The following is a 21036-nucleotide window of genomic DNA, read 5'->3' as shown; positions in this document are numbered from 1 at the left end:
CTGGAATTGTCTTAAGTAGGTCAAAATATTACATTTAGTTAGCCACATATAAATATCATACCTCATCTGCCTTTTACTTGATTGAGTGCTTTATGTTGATTACAATGAGAATAGTTTAGGAAAAAAAAAAAGTCTGAGTAGGTTAAATGCTTAGTCCCATTTTTTTTTTGCTTCAGTGGGTCAAGAAAGTTCCGTGCGTTAATAAAGTTCCTAAAAGTTGTCTTGATAAGTTGAATGGTAGTCTGTCTCCTCCCCCTCTTCAGAAGTACAGTATGTACTGTAACATTCAAAACATTCAAATCCAATTTATACAACTGATGGAAAATAAAAAAGTATGAATAATATATCAATGAAATAATCTTTGATATTTGCTTCTTTGCGTTGATTTCCCATAATCTCCTATAGTTAATACACTGGGAGTTTGAGAGCTGATTTTTGGAGCTAGAGTAATGTCGACATTGTGTTAACAATGGTTTGCTTTTCAGTGAATCTGAACGGAATAAAGTATTCATCCCATTGACAAAAAATAAATTTTTTAACTTTTAATTTAAGCTGCCTTGAAACTTGATTGATATTCTCTACTGTCATTTTATTTTAGAAATAACTTATTTTTTTCCCTTTGCTCTATAAAAATACAGTAATGAAGATTTTGTTTGTTTGCTGCAGGATGATCAGCTTTAGTTTTAGGAGCTCTATTAAACATATGCTTAAACATAACGTGCTGAATAGAACAGGGGCTTGTAGTGCGGAGGTTTGCTAATCTGTTTGCTCTATAATATTGCCATATGTGGCTCCTTGTGCAAACTTCTATTCTGACACATTGTTGAGTCTTCCACTCATAGTATATTAGCATAAGACAAAGCAAAGGAAATTTTTACATAAATACTCATTAACAATGTTAATGGTGCTTAGCTGTCTGACTCTTTTGGACTGATGGGCTGATGTGGAGGTGTAGTAGTAATGGAGGAGGAGTCTGTGGTATTAAATGACAACTTGTTATTCTCCTTTTCAAAGCCTGCTGTGTTTCAGTGAATGTGTTTTCCTATGCTGTAAAATAGGAAGAAATGAATTCATGCACACTGTAGAAAACATGGGGTGTTCTGGTATGATTTTCTCTAGAGCTTGTGTTAGAACTATGCAAAAATTCTAACTACTATTAAAAGCTATAGGAAATTATTTCAATTTGTTTTTATTATTAACCATCCAGAAATTCATTTTGAGAAGGCTAGTTTCTAAGTAGTGAAAAATAGAGAAAGGTTTGTTTGAAGCTGTGTATGTGTAAGATTTATTTTGTTTGTTAAGAATTATTTTATTGTGGTTCTGTTTGAGAGAGTTTGGTTAGAACGCAAATAAAGGTTCTAGGAAAAAATACAAGAAAAACCCTCTTCACTGTGAGGCTGGCTGAACATTGGCATAGGTTGCCTGGAGAGGTTGTGGACTCTCCATCCTTGGAGATTTTCAAAATCCAACGGGACACGGTTCTGGGCAGCCCGCTCTAGGTGACCCTGCTTGAGCGGGGAATTGGATTTGGAAGGGATTGAGAATAGTCTCAATTTTCAGCTGACATAAATATGTCAGAGCCCTAATACGTATTACAGAAAAGTTTTCATCTGCGAAAATTATATCATGAAATGGAATAACTTACTGTTTATGGAGTGGAATGACATTTCTCATTATATTATTACTGAGTAGTTACTTTCTAATTTGTTTAGATCTGATCTTTGCAGACAAGGAACTACATTAACTGTAGAAACACTAAATGAATACTGTGTTTTGTGTCTTGGATTGTATTTAAGTTACGTTTTATATGCATGTTTCATAATGAATTGTGCGTAGGAACTTGCTAATGAAATAAACAGATTGTAGCACGTATTAAAAAAAATGACAAAAGTGTATGAGGCAACAAAGAATTTTATAATTGGCTGACTGCTGCAGTGCAATCAAGCTGTAGTTAACGAAAGCTGTTAAATAAAATCCTGCACAGAGATAGTGACAATTACTATGATAGTATATTTAATTTTATGTTAAGAACAAACAAAACTAAAGCTACATTGCAAAAATTCTTTAAAATAGCTTGACAAATTTTGGGCATTTGGCAGTTACACTATTTGAATTACCTGTTTTCCTGTGATGCTGTGTTGTGGAAATGATTAGCCTCCACAGGAGTGAGACAGTGGTTCAATATTCTTTAATCTGGGAATACCACTTGGGAGATACAGTGTCTAAAGCAAGGTATACATCATCCATTAAAGAATAATTTGTTTACTAGCTGTTAAATTATTATATTTCTCTCTCTTCCAGACTGTTCACTGAGGATGTATGGCTCCTGTTTAACTAGGTTTGCTTTTAAGACCAGTGATGTTAACATTGATATCAAATTCCCCCCTAAGGTGTGTAGACATTATCTTGTATTAACTAAGACTGGTTTTGAAATCAAGGCCATCAACAATTATTTTTACTCCATTGCCTTTATCTTGTATTGGAGCATATGGTGTTAAAATAGCACAAAGCATATAATATTCTATTTTCTGTCAGGTGTGCTATGAATAAATTGGATAAAGTTTTCCTTGCTTATTAGATAACTTTAAATCTATGGGTTTTTGGACAATCTTATGCTAGTGGGGGGTTTTTTTGTTGTTTTTTTTTGTTGGTTTTTTTTTGTTTGTTTGTTTGGTTGGTTGGTTGGTTTTTTTTTAGTAAGCATTGAAGCAATATGAAAATAGTTGGCCCTAGATAAGTGTGCTTTCATGTGCTTGTGGTTCAGACAGTAAAAACTTGTAGGTCTTCATTCCCTGCCCCCACTGTCCCTGCTTTTTATAGTTGGGGCTAAAAGTGACAATTTTACTTTTCTGTTTTAGTCACTTGTAAGTAGATGTCCATCCCAGTTTACGGTTTACTGTGGTGCAAAATTCCTTCAGAGCAGTAGAACTTGCCTTTAAACACTGAAGTTGTTGGTTCTTATTTAGGATGTGATATTAGCAGCAGTTCTTGTTAAAGGCATAACTCCTAAACTTGCTATTTTTTTACTGTATGTGTTACAGTGGAATTAAAGATACCTGTTTTGGTTACATACTTACACGTAGCATTTTGAAATGATACTGCAGTTAGGAAGCAAAATGGAGCCCTTTTTGTAACAATTGTATATGGAGTGTACCATGTCACTTTTTCCCAAAGACTCAAAGGTAGTGCTAATTTTCTTTGAACTATTTGCAGCTTATCTTTGAAACATCGCTTAAGTTGATTTCTGGGGAGAAAGGAAAACATATTTAAGATTTACCACCTTTAGAAACCCTTGGGAAAGTATTGCCATTAAATTCTTTACTGTTGTGCATTTCTAGTGGTGTATGTTGACATTGAAATTGTTGAATATATGGCAAGTATTTTGTTTTAACTTTATGGAGTCTGTTAATATGGAACTAGAACAGAAGTATTAACTAACAGCTGTAGGCTAAAAGAAAGCTGGCTCACATGTTTACTGGTACCTATTTTCATGGGGAGACATACAGTTAACTTTTTCATTTATACTGACACATGATTTCACTTTTGTGAAAGAACATAGTGTTGCTATTTGTGTAACTGAGGAGTTTTAAACAAAGTATAAAATAAAATAGGTTATTCTGAATAATGTAACCTGCTCTACTTTTGTCACTTTAGATGAGTCAACCAGATGTTCTGATACAGGTACTTGAAATCTTGAAGAACAGTGGTGAGTTTTAGTTGCATCTCATTTCTATTTAATTAACATTCCCGCTCCTGTTCAGTTGGATTTCTGCTTAATTTTTCTATAAACATACAAAAATGGATTACTTTTCAACCAAAGTATCTAAACTGTTTTTATGAATGTGATTTTTATGAATACCAGTGCTTGTGTAAGTGAGAGATGAGAGCCTGCAGCAGAAGAATAGCGGCTCATGTAGTCCAGTTCAGATTGCCAGGATTTATGAATTGCCATGAATGCTGTGTTGGGTGCCAGGTCAAAAAGTGTTTAACTTTGTAGGAGAAATTCTAAGCAGTAAACTTAAAAGCCACTTTCCACTCGCATATGAACATCAGTGAGAGCTATTGCAAGACTTCTGAAACTTGTAGCCTCCTTGTTCTGTCAGGAAGTCATCCAACCCTGTAATCTGCACATCTTAAACCAACTGACACAAGTAGCATTGCGTTTTTGATCCTTCAGGAAATTCTGATAGGTCAGCCCCATAAGTGGTTCTCAAACTATCCTGATGATTTGTCAGAGATTCAGCCTTGTGTCTTTCAAATGTTCTGAAGACATTTGGTTCTAGAAGAGATACCAGGCCAGTTTCCTGACAAGGACTGGGTTTCATACATCATACATTCCTACTGAGTGGTGACCGTTAAAAGTAACCAGAAAATAATTCCTTACTGGTTAGCTACAGAGCACTTAATTTGAGTTGTTCTGTAAAAGCATGATATAAATGTAATAGTTTTAAAGACACAACTGGGAAAACTGTAAAATACTTTAATACATTTTTTTTTCTTCTTGCTTAGCTCTCTACTCAGACGTGGAGTCAGATTTCCATGCCAAAGTTCCTGTTGTCTTTTGCAAAGATATTAAAAGGTATATGTCATTGAAAAGGGTTTTTAATGAGATGCCAGTTTCTACTATACTTGTTCATAGCTGCTTGCCTGCACTTCTGACAAGAAGTATTACTGTAGCATTTAGCTAACGTTCGTGTTAAAGCGGAATTGCTCATACACAAAAATACAATCTAGAAAGAAAGCTTAGCTTTGTTTCTGTGCCTCATATAGCTCATTACTTCTAGGAGTCTGAAAATACCAGTTCTACTTTTAATAAATAGGGGAAAAGTGGAATAGTTTTAAGTTGATAATTAAAATTTCTGCGAGTAGTTTAATCCAAGGCTTTTAAAATACTTTATAAGATATGCATTACCAGTAAGGACACATCATCTGACAGTTTCAGTGAATTCCTAAGAAGCAACAACTTCCAAAATGAAGTGTGGTTGCTGTATGATGCCCATATTGCTTTGACTGGCTAGAGGTGTGTGATTAAAACTCTGAGGAAGTAAGTGTGACAAAGGTGGACGTATATTTTCTTGTGTTTGTAGATTATGCACGTCTTGTAAGTACTAAGAGAATAGAAATAATTATTCTGAGAAGCAAACCATAAGTTTTTAGAGAAGTTGTTTTGTGGACTTGCTGACTCTTAATATGCAACTGGTGGGGGGGGTTGTTTTATTTATGCATTTATTTGGAGTGTGGAAGATATACATGGAGTTTGAGTTGTGTAAGTTTGCACAGTTAAGTAATGACAGAACTTAGTGCAAATTCTTAATGCTGTTTTATATATATTTTTAGCCATAATGAACTTGTATAAGTTCTAGATCCAACTGGTGAGTTAATAGTAAAGAAAATGTGATTATATTCTGTAGCTTTTGTTTAAAAACTTCAGGTTCTTACATAGGGAGACACTGGTGCATGTTCTTATTCTGGTGGATATGATGCCTCACCTCCCTCCTGCCCCAAGCACCTATATATAGATGTATGTATATATGCATATGCATATATATATGCAAGACAGTAACTCTTTTTATCTGTTCTACATTTGTAATTACAGTGGTTTGACATGTAAAGTAAGTGCTAGAAATGATGTGGCTTGCCTTACAACTGACCTGCTGGCTGCACTGGGTAAACTGGAGCCTGTCCTTATTCCCTTGGTTTTGGCTTTCCGCTACTGGGCTAGAGTAAGTTCATAAATATTGAGGATAATTAAATAGTTTATGTCCTCTTTTAAGTACTGCATACAATGTAATGTATAGCATACCATGAATATGTTTGTAGAAAAGAACTTCATGCCACTGTTCACCTCTTGCCTTAACAGGCCGGAGTGAGGCTGAAGATTTTGGTGTGAAACTGTAAATATATATGAAGCTTCCACTATTCTGTTAGCAAGCTGTTCTGCTGGTTCCTTGAAACTAGTTAATTGATCCTTGAAAACCAACTCAACAAAGCAATCAGGTCTTGTAAATTTTCTGTTACTGAGATCACATTGAAAAAAGTTACCTTACTCAAAAAAAGAGTGTGTCATCGTACTCTGCTGTACTTACAAACATCAACGGTGATCACAGGAACCAAGTTATAATGCTCACAGCCAGCGTTTAGCTGTCTGGTGGTTCAGTACTGAAATTGCTGCCAGGCCATACTTGACTTATAATGCCTTGACTTTACTAAAAAATCAATTGCATGGTATTGTTATTGTTGTTTGATTTAGCAAGGTGTTTTTACCAGAGTTCCAATTTTACAACATGTAAGTAGCAGCAGCAGAAACTGCGAAGAACTGTTCAAAGTCTAATACGTTTATTATATCTCTCTTGAGTGCCCATAGAGGAGATGAGTATCAGAATACAACCAGATGCATAGAATCCCCATCTCCATACATGAAAGATTGCACAGTAACAAAAACCTGATAGTTGACCTAAATTCTAGATAGGAACATTAATGTGTCCCACAATCACAAAATGTGGTGAAGCTGAAGAGAATAACATAAAATAGTATAACGTAAGACACTGTACGAATTACTATAATTTGCAATTTGTCTGTATGTGACATAGCATGATGACTGCAGTTTCTGAGATACAGGATTTTCTGTTACATTGGGTTTTACATTAAAATGCTGATGTTACATCATAAAAGTAATGATTTATTCTCTTATAGCTCTGTCACATTGACTGTCAGGCTGAAGGTGGGATTCCCTCATATTCTTTTGCCTTAATGGTGATATTTTTTCTTCAACAAAGAAAACCACGTATTTTACCATCCTATTTGGGCAATTGGGTAAGTGACTTGGTAGTGCAGTAACCTTATGGTTAAATTGTTGACATTATTTCTGTCTGCAAGGTCGTAAAATGTGCAGAATTTGATTGCTAAGAAATTTGTAAATAAAACCCATTGGTACTTAATCCTCACACAGTTGATACCTGACCATTCTGATGACTTTTATAAAAGGGCAGCTATAGCCTGTGCAATTGTGTTACGCTGTATTTTGGGTGAAAAATTTTGGTTGTATGTATTATATACAGTCTTGTTTCAGAGCTACTTTAATTGTTGTTAGATTGAAGGCTTTGATTCAAAGAGGCCAGATGACCATCAGCTGAAAGGTATAGAAGAAGAGGAGTTTGTACGGTGGGAGTACAAACCACCAACAAATGGTGCAGCAAAAAATTCAGTTGGAGCAGAAAGTAAAACTAAAGTTGAACAACAAAAAGGTGGTGGCAAGAAGGTAACAAGCTCAGAAGTGGACAACCAAAGTAATGCAAAGGAGAAACATGGCAATGTAAGTCATGGCTTTGTTTCGCGGAAAACGATATTCTACCTCTTGTCCCTATTTTCGTCTCTTTAAACATGAATATTTGATGGAACCAGGGAAAAAATGGGAATTTTCATTTCTTATTGCAGTTGAACGTTCTTGTTCATGTATTTCAGTCCCCCTTAGCATTCAAAACCCCTCATGAAGTTTCACTGGGGCAACTGTGGTTAGAACTGTTGAAGTTTTACACACTGGAATTTGCTTTGGAGGAATACGTCATCAGCATACGGGTACAAGAACTCTTAACCAGAGAGAATAAAAACTGGCCTAAAAGGCGAATAGCCATTGAAGGTAGGATAATACCCTTTTCTAGTTCTGTAGTTGTCCTGCATTGTTATCTTTATTTACCTAATACTTACGTATCTGTCACAAGAAGTCTGGACACTAAATTAAATCAAAAGTTGGACGAGAAAGCTGACAAAATATACCAAAAAATTCTTCTTAGTCCGTTGAAAGACAAATTTTCTGTTTAGTACCACTTTTTGTCCTTTAAGTAGAAAGTGTAAATTTGTTTCACTGTTTCTTACCATTCTGTTCTTATCTCTGTTTCATTCTTTCTATAAGCCATTATTTATTTCTTTTTAATAATTCTAATGTTATGAATTTTCAGTATCTCTAGCTGCATGTCCAAAAACCACAATGCATTTTGAGTATTACCAGCTGTCAGTTTGTTTCCTCTGATTCTAATGCAGACTGAGCAGAGAGGTTAGCTCTGATCAGAGTGAACTGCAGCAACCCATCTAAGTTATACACACACACACATGCGCGCGCACACACACACACGCACAGACCACCTTCCACTGTCGCTTTTCCTCTTGGTAATATTTCCATACTGTGAAACTGAACGTCATGTCATAGGCTACGCTTCAGGGCCTGAGTATCCTGCTAAGGGAAATGGTTTTTTAAGGGGAGTGAGACCATATGAATTTGATGGTAATAGATACACTAAGTTATATGTGTTGGGGAGAGAAGGAAAGAAAATTATTTTGTCTATTACTTCTTTATAACTGGAAGATATCTTTATTTCTGTTCTTCGACTCAGAAAATTATATAAACAATACTTACCAAGGAAAGTCACAGAGCAATGCATGACATTCTGAATTGGCCTTAGGAATAGAGAAATTGGATATTTGAGGAAGATTAAGAAACCATTTAAGGTGGTATTTTTATAAAAGCATAAATAATGAATTTTGGACACTTCTAGAGGAGTTGATGAAGTAGCCTTTCTGTAACACACATGGGGTGACGGAGAGGACAAGGAGAAATAGATTACAGAGAATCATAAAGACAGAGAATGAGTTACTAAAGGTCTATTGAAGAACTTGTCAGTAAGGTGCAAGAAGGAAAAGTAAAAAGGAGAAAAATTAAGCAATGATTTGCTGAGGCACATGTTGAGTTGTGGGTCTTGAGACCACTCCTGTGGCTTTAATTTCCTCTCCTACTTCTTTTCTTCAATCACTTTTAGCCGGAGTTTTAAAACTGCAGTACTGTTTATTCAGCATGAGGTAAACTAAAACCTGTAAGTTTAAAGGGCAAATTAGTGAGGAAGAAGCACAAAATAATTTCAAGAAATAGATTATATTCTGGTTCTGATGCCTGCTATTGTTGGTATTTTTGTGTTGGTTTTGTTTGTTTGTTTTATGCCTTTTTGTCTCTCATTTTTGTTTTTGTTTGTTTTTAATGTTTGTAACTGAAAATATGAAGTAAGAGAATCTCAGTTTGATACTATCTTCCCAGACAAACTTAAACTAACTATGCAGGTGCTTTTTACTTGGAAAACGTGTTTGATTTAGAAATCATTAGGGAGGACTAAGAATGAAATGTGGTGAGATTGGTTCGTGTAATCCTTATAACCTCAATGTTACTCTTAGAAAAATTAATTTCTTAAGGGAAATGCAAGTCATTCTTCAGTGAAGGAAAAAAGTTCAGGCAAGCCTACATTTATTTTGCCTTTGTATGTTTATTTTCATTTTAGTTTAGAAATTGACCATAATATAATGGTACAATATACCTGTGGTTTTCTTTCTAAATAACACTATTTAGAATGGTTTGTGGTAGCCAGCCATTCATGACCACAGGTATGTTGTGTTTTATATGGAAAAAGTAAAAAAAACCTTGTGGGCCCTATGTTCTCTAGATATGTCCAGACACAATTCTGGATTATATTATAAGAATATCTTTTTAATTGCCATATCATAACTTAGGTATTTCAACTCCTTTAGTGAAATGTAGAAGTTAAAGACTACTGTTGAATTTGTTTGGTTTTTTTTTCCTAGATCCTTTTGCACTAAAGAGGAATGTTGCACGAAGTCTAAATAGCCAGATGGTATTTGAGTACATCCTGGAGCGATTTAGGACAGCATATAAATATTTTGCATGTCCACAAAGTAAAGATGGGATTAAATCCAAGCCAGATACCAAGAAAAAAGAAAAAGGGAAAATGAGTAATAAGAAATCTACAAGATCTGAAGAGCCCGTAGCCAACTGTTGCCTTCCACAAGGGGAAAAAGTTGTAGATAAACAAAATATAGGAAGTGGATGTAACATACCAGAGAATGAACTTGAATGTACTGAAGTGGTAGAAGCTGCAGCCAAAAGTTGTACTTCCAAGAACATAGACTCTATGCTACTTTCAACATTGGACTCTAGTTATGATGAAGACAAAGAAGAAGCTTTATCCCTTATTTCTAATGAATGCTGTGAATTAAAGCAAAAATCACTTAAAGAGAGGGGTGATTTAGAAATTTCAGTTTGTATAACTGAAGGTGAGCTAAGCCACCATTGTAACTGCAGTGAACATCAGCCCTATGACACAAATTCTAGTAATGAATTTTCTGATGCTGAAAGTAGACACAGTTTGGTAACAGAGTCTTCTGAGAAGAATAAGTGCACTGGCACACCAGCTACCTCGCCCAACTGCAAAGCAGTGGTGGAAGCTCATGATCTCAAAGATGAAGGCAGACTCTCTACAGAAGAAATGCATTATGTGTTTGATAAGTTTATTCTGACTTCAGGAAAGGTAAGTTCTGTATTTAAGCAGTCGTGTGTCCGTGGGCTATTGCTTGTAAATCCCTAAAACTAAGGGTGGATGGATGACAGGATTCTCCCAGTGATTGTTTCAGTCTCTGTTATGAGTGGTAGCTCTAGCCTTTTTAGAGTACCTGTTATTCAGGACTGGAAAGCACCGAAGGTGTATGCCATTTGGACTACGTGGTCTCTTGCCCTCATCTTATGCAAAGTTTTCTGATTTCCATACACACAAAAACCCAAATTTCCTGGGTTTTCTCCTACAGCCTGTTGAGAGGTGATGTTCTCCTATTTGTAGAGACTGTTCCTGTTCAGATGTTCAGTGTTCTTGGTTGCATCACTTACATGGACATGTTAGGTCTGAACGATCTTAAAAGTAAAATTATGTTTGTGCGCTTCCTCCTCCTCCCCAAAAGCCGCCAACTATAGTATGCAGCATCTGCAAACGGGATGGACATTCCAAAAATGACTGCCCAGAGGATTTCAAGAAAATTGATCTAAAACCACTACCACCAATGACAGACCGATTTCGGGAAATACTTGATATAGTCTGTAAAAGATGCTTTGGTAAGTTGGAAAAGTTTGTACTCCACTATAAACTATGATTGGTGATGTGAAAAAAATAACAATGGTACAGTTAAATTACTTATTCCAGTAAAGTTAGTGGGAGGAACATCTTCCAGGTACCCTAGGCTACTGATTGCTTAATATTTTTATTTTCCTATAATCCATGGTTGTGATACCAAATTCTTACAACAGATTTGAGGAAATAATACTATACAGTATTTTTCACTGGGTTTGTAAGAAGTTACTAGTGTTCCAGAAATCAGGCTGCAGGCAAAACTAGTTTTTGTGGTTGTCAAATTCTGTGGCTTTTGGAAAAAACCGCTTTTGGGTGTTGTGGTGGGTTGACATCGGCTGGATGTCAGGCGCCCACTAAGCTGCTCTGTGTTTGAATAATTGCAGAATAATCAGACATCTGAAATAAAATCCTAACAACTCTAATGATATCATTAAAAAACTCCCCACGTATTCAAGGAAAGTAAATGTAACAACAACAACAAAAAAGGTATCCAGTACTTTCACTTAGCTGAAAAAGATTTTTGAGGTAGCTGAATATCACATCTGACTGTGTTTTAACTTGTTTTTATTTAGATGAATTATCTCCTCCTTTATCTGAGCAACAAAACAGAGAACAAATTCTGGCAAGTTTGGAAAGATTTATTCGAAAAGAGTATAATGGTATGTAACAGTAGGTAGTGATTCTTGGTGATGCTTTCTTCATTCACCTTGTCCAGAGCATGAAGATGTAATCTGTCTCATTATTGCTCATTTTCCTTGCTTAAAGCAGTGGCAGCATTTCCCTCTGTGTGTAAAGGTATCTTGCACACTTATAAACTGAATACCCCTCAGTGCTATTCTGTGGAAATGTCCCTAGAGTGGAGGAAGAGCTGCAAGAGTAATAATGCAGATCCAGGACTGTTGCAGCCAGGACAGTTTGAATGGGCCCTGGCCAGTTGGGTCTAGTTTATCTGGGTTATTGGCCAAGTGCTTTTGTTGCCTAGTCACTAGTGTTTAAGTATCTTGGAAATCTTAATGGGTTTGTTATCTGCACATCACTTCTACAAAATAGGCAAAAGTAGCTTACTACAGTGATGGTGGTTGAGGCACAGCAATGCAAAGTTTTTTTTTTTTGGAGGTGGTGTAAAACAGTGCAAGAGCCAGGTTCCAAACCCAGGTCTCCTGAATTCCAGTCCGTTGCTTTACACAGAAGGCCATCCGTTCTGCTGTGGCTGGCCTGTGATCAAGGAGCTGTGGATTGCACTTCCATCCACTGGCTGTGCTTTCTGCTTGCTGGCAGCAGCTGAGGATTGAGACCTGTTACAGAACCTTGAAAGACTTAAGATTTCCAATTCTATTAAAGGTTAGGAAGAAGCTGTCAATAGGTGTTATAATATATTTTCCTAGCATTAATTTCTGTTGAACAGATAATGTATTTTTTTTCAATTAGGAAGAAATTGCTTTCTCTGAGTTATATAATTTCACTTTCCTTTACAAGAATGAAAATGCATTATAATATTGTGTTTCGAACAAAAATGTAAACAAAACAATTGAGAGAGAATGTTTCATAAAACATATTAATCTTATTGCTTGTGTCTTCTTGAATAGTGTGTTATGGTTACAGAAACTTACTGATTGACCAAATTTACCTAGTCACAGGAAAACTATGCAACCTAGATAAAGTATGAGTGGAACCAGAAATATTGCTTGGACTGCATTAAGAGTAGCGCTCTCTTATCTATGAGGTAAAGCTGGAGACTGGATTTGTACATGATTTTGATTTATTTAAAACAGAACAGTGCAGTCACATGCCACAGAACATTGCACTACATTTGGAGAAGACATTTAATGGTTATAGTAACTCTTCACTCATAAAAATTACATTATCTTTATCCTGCCTTACTTTTAAAGTATTGTGCTGCCTCCTTTATCAAAAGTGGAGTCTTAGAAGTGACATTGTAAGCTCTTTATTAAAGTTCATTTTTTACAGGCATCTGCACGTCTCAATTAAGTAATATTCCATAGTAAGCACTTACCATTCAGCTGTAAAAGATTTCTTCTTTTTTTGGTCTACTCTTTTCATCAGACAAAGCCAGACTTTGCTTGTTTGGCTCTTCAAAGAATGGGTTTGGATTTCGGGACAGTGATCTAGATATCTGCATGACATTGGAAGGCCATGAAAATGCAGAGGTAAGACTTTTGAAATTGATAAAATTTACTGTTTTACTTCTTTTTGTATGCAGACTTTTTCTCTATGAAATAAATATTTGTTACTAAATGTGCTTGTTGGGATAGAATCCATATTTTAATGTCTGAAACTGTGGTATTTATTTTTCCTAGAAATTAAACTGTAAAGAAATAATAGAAGGTTTGGCAAAAGTTCTGAAGAAGCATCCAGGTAGGTGTTTTAAAGTATTACTTGTTTTGTATTTACATTTACTGTATGTGTAGTTAATGGAAGTGTTTTATGTACTAAAGTGTTGCTTCCCCAGGTTTGAGAAACATCTTGCCTATAACAACAGCCAAAGTGCCTATAGTCAAATTTGAACACAGACGAAGTGGCTTAGAAGGAGATATCAGTTTATACAACACGCTGGTAAGCATCTGTTTGTGTTTCGTTTTCTGTTCAAATAAAGCTTTTTAATTCATTGTAGGTCACTCAAATAGTAATTTGAGGGAATAGTTTTGAAATCAGCATTAAAATGCTTTTGTGTGTTTGTGATTTTTTTTTTTCTACGTTATTTAAATTTGGTGGCCCACACCCTCAGCCCAACCAAAGTAGTGGTATAACCTGATGGCACAGCAGCTTCATGGCACGCAAAGCATTTTTGTGAATGCTCCTGAAAAGCTATTAGTGCCACATTCACCATGGCCTTTCTGCCATCATGAATAGTACATCTCATCCCAGCTTACATCTAGCACAATGAAATTGCACAGTTTCTTATGTAATGGACTTACATTCACCTCTGAAGAAGTTGCAATTTGTGGAATTTTTTCTGCTATGAGTCATCTTATGGACTTACTTCTTTGCTGATGTTTTCCGAAGTTCTTGTTGTTACTACATTGATACTGTCCTGCGTACAGCTTTGAGTTATGTTTGTGCGGGAAATGTTGCATGAATTTTATTGGATGTCGTTGTGGGTTTTTTGCCCTCCAGTTGTCTTATGCATCACTTGTTCTTTAACTGCAGTCTACACTATAAATAACCATAAATTACATTGAAACACCTGTTTTATCTCTCCTCCTCTCCCCCAGGCACAGCATAACACAAGAATGCTGGCCACATATGCAGCTATTGATCCTAGAGTGCAATACCTGGGCTACACAATGAAAGTTTTTGCAAAGGTAATATAAAAAGAGGTACTTATTTGTATAATAGTCTTTTCTGATATAGTCATGAGTTTACCTTTTGCTAATACCAACTGGAAAGAACACAGTAGAATGCTATTAATATGAAGTGCACTTCCTTAAGCTAGCTATGCTGCATCTGATTGCATGTGTCAGAATAAAGTTCTTTAGTCCTGGTATCTTCTGATGTCTGTTGAAAGATCAGTGTCTAAGAGGAAGCTGACGAAAGGAAAATTTCCAATTTCAAACCAGCTACAATGCAAAAAAAAAACCAACCCCAAACAAACAAAACTGGAAAAAACAGTAACTGTAAAATACAGGGGCATGTGGCTGTGCATGGGCTTCTCAAGTTTCCTTATCTAGGACCAGCCCAGAGATTGCTGCAGCTTTCTTCTGGCCCACCTGTTTTGTTTTACCTCCTGTGAAAGTCAGGAGTAGGATTGGGTTGATGAATGAATGACCAAGTCTCTACTTGGTGTGCCTAGGACGTACGCTTGACTTTAGGAGTTTGGAAATACCAAATATCAAATCTCCTGCATCTTTTTTCTTCTGATATTCTAACAAAGTGTTATGCTATACATCCTTTGGTAATTGAAACATGGTATATCTCTTTATGTAAGCTCCACTATTAAATACAGTTCCTAAACACATGCAAAGAAAGCTTAGTGAAACAGAGGCAAATAAAAAACAGGTTATAGAGAGTGTACTGTGGTACCAGTTGCTAATGTAATGAAATCCATCAAGATGAACGAAAAAGCTTTGTTCCAGAATGGAACGAATGTGTTTGTTATACTGGCACCAAGACTAGTAATGATTAACCCCGCCCCCCAGCCCCCGTGATCACAGTAGTGCAGAATATTGCCATGTCTTTTCTGTGTCCAGATAAAAAATGCCTTGTGTTGATAATAATGAATCTTAGATTTTTTGGTAGTATTACATGCTGTTGTATACATTCTAAAAATCTTACTGTAACAACCAAGTTTACAAATTGTGGGACGTACACTCTTGAATGTGTATGTATGGAGGTGACGTAGCTATGCAGATCCTCTGTTTAAGCAAAATGCTTCCTCCTCTGATTGCATTGGCAGAAAAACCAGGAACAGCTGTCACTGCCACTGCTAGTGGGGAAGTAATTTGTGAATCCCTGTTCTGATTTCCAGATCTAGGAGCTTAAAAATGTGGTTTTTATGACACATGCGTGAAGCAAAGGGTAGCTTAGAAGCAGATGCCATAGAAAGGTTATACTGTAATAAGATTTTCAGGCATCGTAAGGTAATTCACTTATGTTTGTTTTACGCTGTGTTGCGTAGGCTGGACCAAGGGTTAATTAGGTATGTGTGGGTATGCTAGCAAAATGCCACATATCGCCTGAGTTGCCAGTAAGACGTGGAGATTCTTGCCTGTTAATTAAGTATTTAATTTTTTTAAAAAAGGGAAACCAAAACAATAAAGAATCATAGAAACAGCTCTAGTAACATGAGTTTAGGAAAATTAAAATGCGCAGTACTGAAACCTGGACATGAGATGTGGAGATTTGTTTGGATTCCTGTTTTGAGGTTTTTTGTTTGTTTTTTTTTCAATTTGGCACACAAACGAAAAATTATTTTGGCTATGCAAAGCTTTTCTGCCTTTATGTTAGTCAAATTATGTTGTGAGTTTGCCAGATGGCACTGCACTCTAAGGGCATTTATTTTTCAGGCTTCATAAAACAATTTTTAGTTATGAGATTAATGTGTTTTCTATTACTGGTGGGGTTTCTGTTTGCTCTCTCACATAGTTGTTTGTCTTGAGTAATAAAACATAAATTCAGTATTTTGTTTAAAATGTATTTTTTTTAGCGCTGCGACATTGGTGATGCATCCCGTGGTAGTCTGTCTTCATATGCCTATATTCTTATGGTCTTGTACTTTCTGCAACAGAGAAATCCACCAGTTATTCCAGTTCTTCAGGAGGTAGGTTTTCATAAAAAGAGGCTATGAAAATAGATGCACTGTTTCTTCAAGCCAAATATGAGAAGTCTAGGCTTTTAGGATTAGGGGCGCGAATGAAATATGGGGACCTTCTGTATTAGCAGGTTCCTAACTCCTGCTTGGTTTTAGTGGGTAAAAGGTACCAAGGAAACTACAACAAAATCATCGATCTATTGGACCTAAATTCTGCTGTTACATTTGCTTTGGGATTTTGGTCTTACAGTGATATTTATATGCTGAATAGTATAGAAAAAAAAATTGGCAGGTGGTATGGAGAGAAGGGAATTGTAATTACGAGACTGCGCCAGATGCTCTTGAGATGCGAGTCCAACTCTTCCATCAGTTATTGTCAGAAGCATTATTTATTGCGCAATACCTTATCTGTAAGAGAAAAAGGTTGTTTTGTGACTTGATGAGGGGAAAAAAAAGAAGATAACTAATGCTTTGGTACAACTTTAAAGGTACTATTTTACATGTGCCAGGAAACTTTATTAAGAAAATTACGTTCTATACCTCCATTGCATGGGTGGGGAGAATATAATTAATCAGCTGTCTACATCTTCCTGGGTATGCTTTGGAACTCCCCAGCACTTCTGAAAATTATCCCTTTTTGACTTTTTTGTTGTCTGCGTGCAAGATGAAAGTTGGCTTAAGCACTGCAGTTGAGACTCATGCTGATACTTTAGTCGTGGTTGGGGGTGGTTGTTTTATTGCTACCCTGAGGGTGCATTTAAATGACAGTGGAATTTCCCCTTGGCTTTGCTAAAGTCAAAATGTAATAAGAGTCATATAAAGTCTCCTTAGAGATTTTGTGGGCAGGAGGGATGTCGGAATCTTGATGAGGTAATTCAGTCATGTTTTCTTAGTTGCAAAGAACAAGTAAAAATAAAATATACAAGTAATTTCAGAGAGGCATAGCAATAATACAAAAAGACTCGTGAACTTTTTACCAGTGGGGAATTCTGCCTGTATAAGAAGTAGTTGTTAAAATGAAAAGATTTATGTTTTTGTGCTATTTCTTATCAGCAAAACTGCAAGTCTTTTATGGTGACTTTGAATTAGAGTGGTAACTGTGTCCCTCTCTATTTTGGCAGATATTTGATGGAAAACAGATTCCGCAAAGAATGGTGGATGGATGGAATGCCTTTTTTTTTGATGACATGGAAGAATTGGTAATATTCTGATTCCAGAAGAGTCACTAAGACTTAAAGCTTGTTTTTATGGGGAAGCAATAAACAGTGTCATATATAAAAGGGTAGCTGAACTTCCACATCTGTATTATTATAACTTCCTAAATGAGTCTCGTTTTGCTGAAACAAGTGTCTGCTTTTCCTTGGTTTATTTTAAATCATTTTTAAGTAGCATAAGTCAGGAAAAATACTTTTTATTGTTAATAAACAGTCCAGGATTGAGGTAGTGTTAACTAGTGTTTTAACCTTAATTTAACCAAGTGAAACTGTTCATGGTAGACTAATTCATTATTGGAGAGGTAGTTCAGGAGGAGGAGGAGAAGTACTTCAGTAATTGTACCTGTATAAATTGAGTCTTCAATTGCATGCAGAAGAAGCGTCTGCCTTCTCTTGGAAAGAACACCGAATCACTTGGAGAACTCTGGCTAGGGTTGTTGCGATTCTACACTGAAGAGTTTGACTTCAAGGAATATGTGATCAGCATCCGGCAGAAGAAGCTGTTAACTACATTTGAGAAACAGTGGACATCCAAATGTATTGCCATCGAAGGTGCATATCTGCTGAATTTTTGTTCCATTAATGAGGGAGTGATGAATGCTCTTGCTTGAGGATCTGTTCTCCTTGTTGCAAGGATCTTTATGTGAGGAAACTACCATCAGTGTTTAAAAAAAGCGTTGTTTGCATGTCCTACAACTTACAAAATGAGATTGGACTCCTAATTTTTAGTGTACGTCAGTAAATTGTTCTTAACTTTATTGTGGTTAATCACATGTTTTTACAACACTCAGCATTGCTTTGCTATCATCTACTCCGTGAGTGCATTTAAAATTGAATTCTCTGTGTTAAAATAAAAATTTTTGTTGCAGCATATTTTTTCTAACTCTGATTTGTTTTTCTCCCTTGTTTACACAGATCCTTTTGACTTGAATCATAATCTCGGTGCTGGAGTCTCTAGGAAAAGTAAGCTATTAATGTCTACTAATGATTAATGTTCACTAATTTCTAGTGTTATGCCTTTTCTGTTGTTTTCCAATAACTTTGTCTTTCTTCAACAGTGACCAATTTCATAATGAAGGCATTTATCAATGGGAGAAAATTATTTGGTACCCCGTTCTACCCAGCTGTTGGAAGAGAAGCTGTAAGTTTTCATAATTTTTAGTATGTTTCTTACTTTTCTTCGTCCACTGAATCGATGCATTCAGAGCAAATCTCTTGTATGTATTTATCGCAATATATGTAATTGTACATAATTTCCCTAAAATGTACAGCTTACTATTGGGCCCCTGCGATATAAAATTCACAGGAGTAGTTGGATTGGTGATGGTGATTTTTAGCAGTTTTGGGGAAAGTAAGCTTTTTTTGGGCTTTGCTTTTGTTTTTTTGTAAAACTTTTCATTGTGTGACATTAAGTATTGTCGAAAACTGCAAAATCAGCTATGAAACCCAGAAACAACTTTAGGAAGTTTTCTTAGCTATTCACGTAGCTAAAGAAAACAGACTGATGATGTGTTACACTCTGTTACTCTCTACTTATCTTTACAGTGGGTGGGGAAAGTTAAGAATTGCTGCTTAAGGAAGGAAAAGGACAGTTACCAGCTTTTTTTTTTTTTTTTTTTTTCCTTTTTTTTTTAAATCATTTGACCTTCAAAATTTGCCTAGTGAGTCAGGGTCAGGAGTGCGTTGATGTAACATCGTATTAGAGAAAGTAATCCTCTGTGCTACAGGGTCCAGTCATCAATGTGTCATAGAGAACTATTTTTATTTTTTTTTTGTATGAGCAAATAAATCAGCTGGAATTAATATTTTTAACATGTACTTAGAAAGGTGTTTTCTAAGACATTTTAGAGAACTGTTCTCCCAATGGCTTTGAACTGGGTTTGTGTTTCTGGGGAATTTGAAAACCTTTTGAAAACTGTTATGTCCCCTCATCTTTCCCTGTCTTCTCTTTTCCATTTGCTTACTTTATCTGTGTTTTTTCTGAGTTTGTATCAAGTGTTCTTTGATGCAGTGACTGCTTTATGTGTTCTGTTTTATGCTGTGCGTAATAAAATAGGACCTGTTTTTATTGTGGCTTTTGCATACTGCTGTAATACAAATAATATTGAATTAAAGTGTGGATGTAGTTATCTATAACTGGCAAATATTTGAATGTATGTAATTAATATTATGACTAATTAGTTTGGGTTTTTTTAATTGTTTACATACATGTTCAACACAACGCTATAGTGATTCTGGAAAGCATTTACTGTGGGTTTTATGTGTGTTCATTTGTTTTCTGCCTCATCTCAGATTTTCACTGTACATTTTACATAAGTATAAAAGACAGGACAGAAAGCAGCCTTAGCATGCAAGTGAGCTGACTCTTATGTGAAGGAAATAATGCCAGTAGTATTACATAGCATTTTATTTCTCCAAAGTGCCCAGTAAAGGAGGAGTTCTCGATCTCCTTCCTAAGCCAATGCCCTGTATTGCAGCTTAGCGGTAGAGACAGGAAACTGTAGCAAAAAGGTTCAGTAAATTACCTAAGTCTACAGTAGGACTTTGTTTCTGAGGTGAGGTTAAGATGTTTTCATTTGTACCTCTATTTCGGTCTTTCAGGCAAGATAAGTACTTTCACCATGTTCATGTTGCTCAGAGGCTGTAAACTGTGGCCTTTGCAGTGACACAAATCAGAACTGCGGCTGTCCTTAGCAAATTCTAGGGGAGAGGAGTGATACAGGTCAGTGTGCAGATGCTCCATCTGTTTCCCACCTGAGCTTTTTTCTGTCTAGAGGGATATAATCACGTCATTTGGGAAGGGACATAAGCTGCTTCGGAAAGCATACAAGCAGTGACTCAGATACTAAAATAGATCATACGCAGAAAATTGTCCACTGAAGAGCCTTTGGGGAAGTGGAAGGTAGGCAGCAGGCTGGAGCCTGGATAAGCTGTTTTGCCAATTCAGCCTCTGGCGCTATGATTAAATACCCCTTTTAGCCAAAACTGCTCCACATCTCTGAAAAAGCTGCCATTATCCAGGGGAAGAAAAGAACTAGGTATAATCTAAGAAGTGGTAAAATTTAGGGAGTAATAGGAGATGAAAGCTGTGCATTTTGCTTCCATTTCTCGGTCTTGTAAGTGAATAGTTTATATATTGTATCTGTGTATATGTGTTTTGATAGGAATACTTCTTTGACTCAAAAGTGCTGACAGATGGGGAATTGGCGCCCAATGACAGATGTTGTCGTGTCTGTGGAAAAATTGGTCACTACATGAAAGACTGTCCAAAGAGGAGAAGGTAAGGAATATACAAAACTAATGTAAAATCTATGAGGTTAAATCAGGAGAGATCTGGATGTTTGAAGTCTTAATGGAAATGAAGAGTATGCTGAATTGTAGAGAACATCAAAGCTTTGCATTTGATCCTCAACTTCCCATCCTGTTTTTGCTTTTCTTAGACTATTTCTGGTCTAAGAAGCACTTTAAATCATAGAGTGTTTTTGTGAGCACACAGAGTAAAATCAACAGTCTATAATATGTTAACAGTTTTGCTTCATGATCTGTCTTCAGTTACAGCTTAACTTAAAGTTTAGATCACTAAATTATCTTTTTATAG

General features: G+C 36.1%; 1 protein-coding gene across 3 annotated transcripts in view; it reads left to right on the top strand.

The window, feature by feature from the left end:
• Positions 1-21036, top strand: part of TUT4 (terminal uridylyl transferase 4) — a 48997-nt gene that overhangs the window by 17992 nt on the left and 9969 nt on the right. For all 3 annotated transcript variants that reach the window (XM_086754089.1, XM_086754087.1, XM_086754088.1), the window contains exons 6-25: positions 2302-2390; positions 3655-3706; positions 4510-4579; positions 5597-5723; positions 6694-6813; positions 7091-7312; positions 7462-7636; positions 9622-10364; positions 10789-10939; positions 11528-11614; positions 13020-13123; positions 13274-13331; positions 13426-13529; positions 14189-14278; positions 16120-16233; positions 17346-17423; positions 17813-17990; positions 18354-18401; positions 18497-18579; positions 20603-20718. In XM_086754089.1, the coding sequence (XP_086610215.1) occupies positions 2302-2390; positions 3655-3706; positions 4510-4579; positions 5597-5723; positions 6694-6813; positions 7091-7312; positions 7462-7636; positions 9622-10364; positions 10789-10939; positions 11528-11614; positions 13020-13123; positions 13274-13331; positions 13426-13529; positions 14189-14278; positions 16120-16233; positions 17346-17423; positions 17813-17990; positions 18354-18401; positions 18497-18579; positions 20603-20718 (2809 nt within the window). The remainder of the gene's footprint in view (positions 1-2301; positions 2391-3654; positions 3707-4509; positions 4580-5596; positions 5724-6693; positions 6814-7090; positions 7313-7461; positions 7637-9621; positions 10365-10788; positions 10940-11527; positions 11615-13019; positions 13124-13273; positions 13332-13425; positions 13530-14188; positions 14279-16119; positions 16234-17345; positions 17424-17812; positions 17991-18353; positions 18402-18496; positions 18580-20602; positions 20719-21036) is intronic.

This window comes from Chlamydotis macqueenii, chromosome 8 (genome assembly GCF_036417535.1).
Source record: "Chlamydotis macqueenii isolate bChlMac1 chromosome 8, bChlMac1.mat, whole genome shotgun sequence".
Taxonomy (NCBI): domain Eukaryota; kingdom Metazoa; phylum Chordata; class Aves; order Otidiformes; family Otididae; genus Chlamydotis; species Chlamydotis macqueenii.
This window is presented reverse-complemented; position numbering and strand designations above follow the sequence as displayed.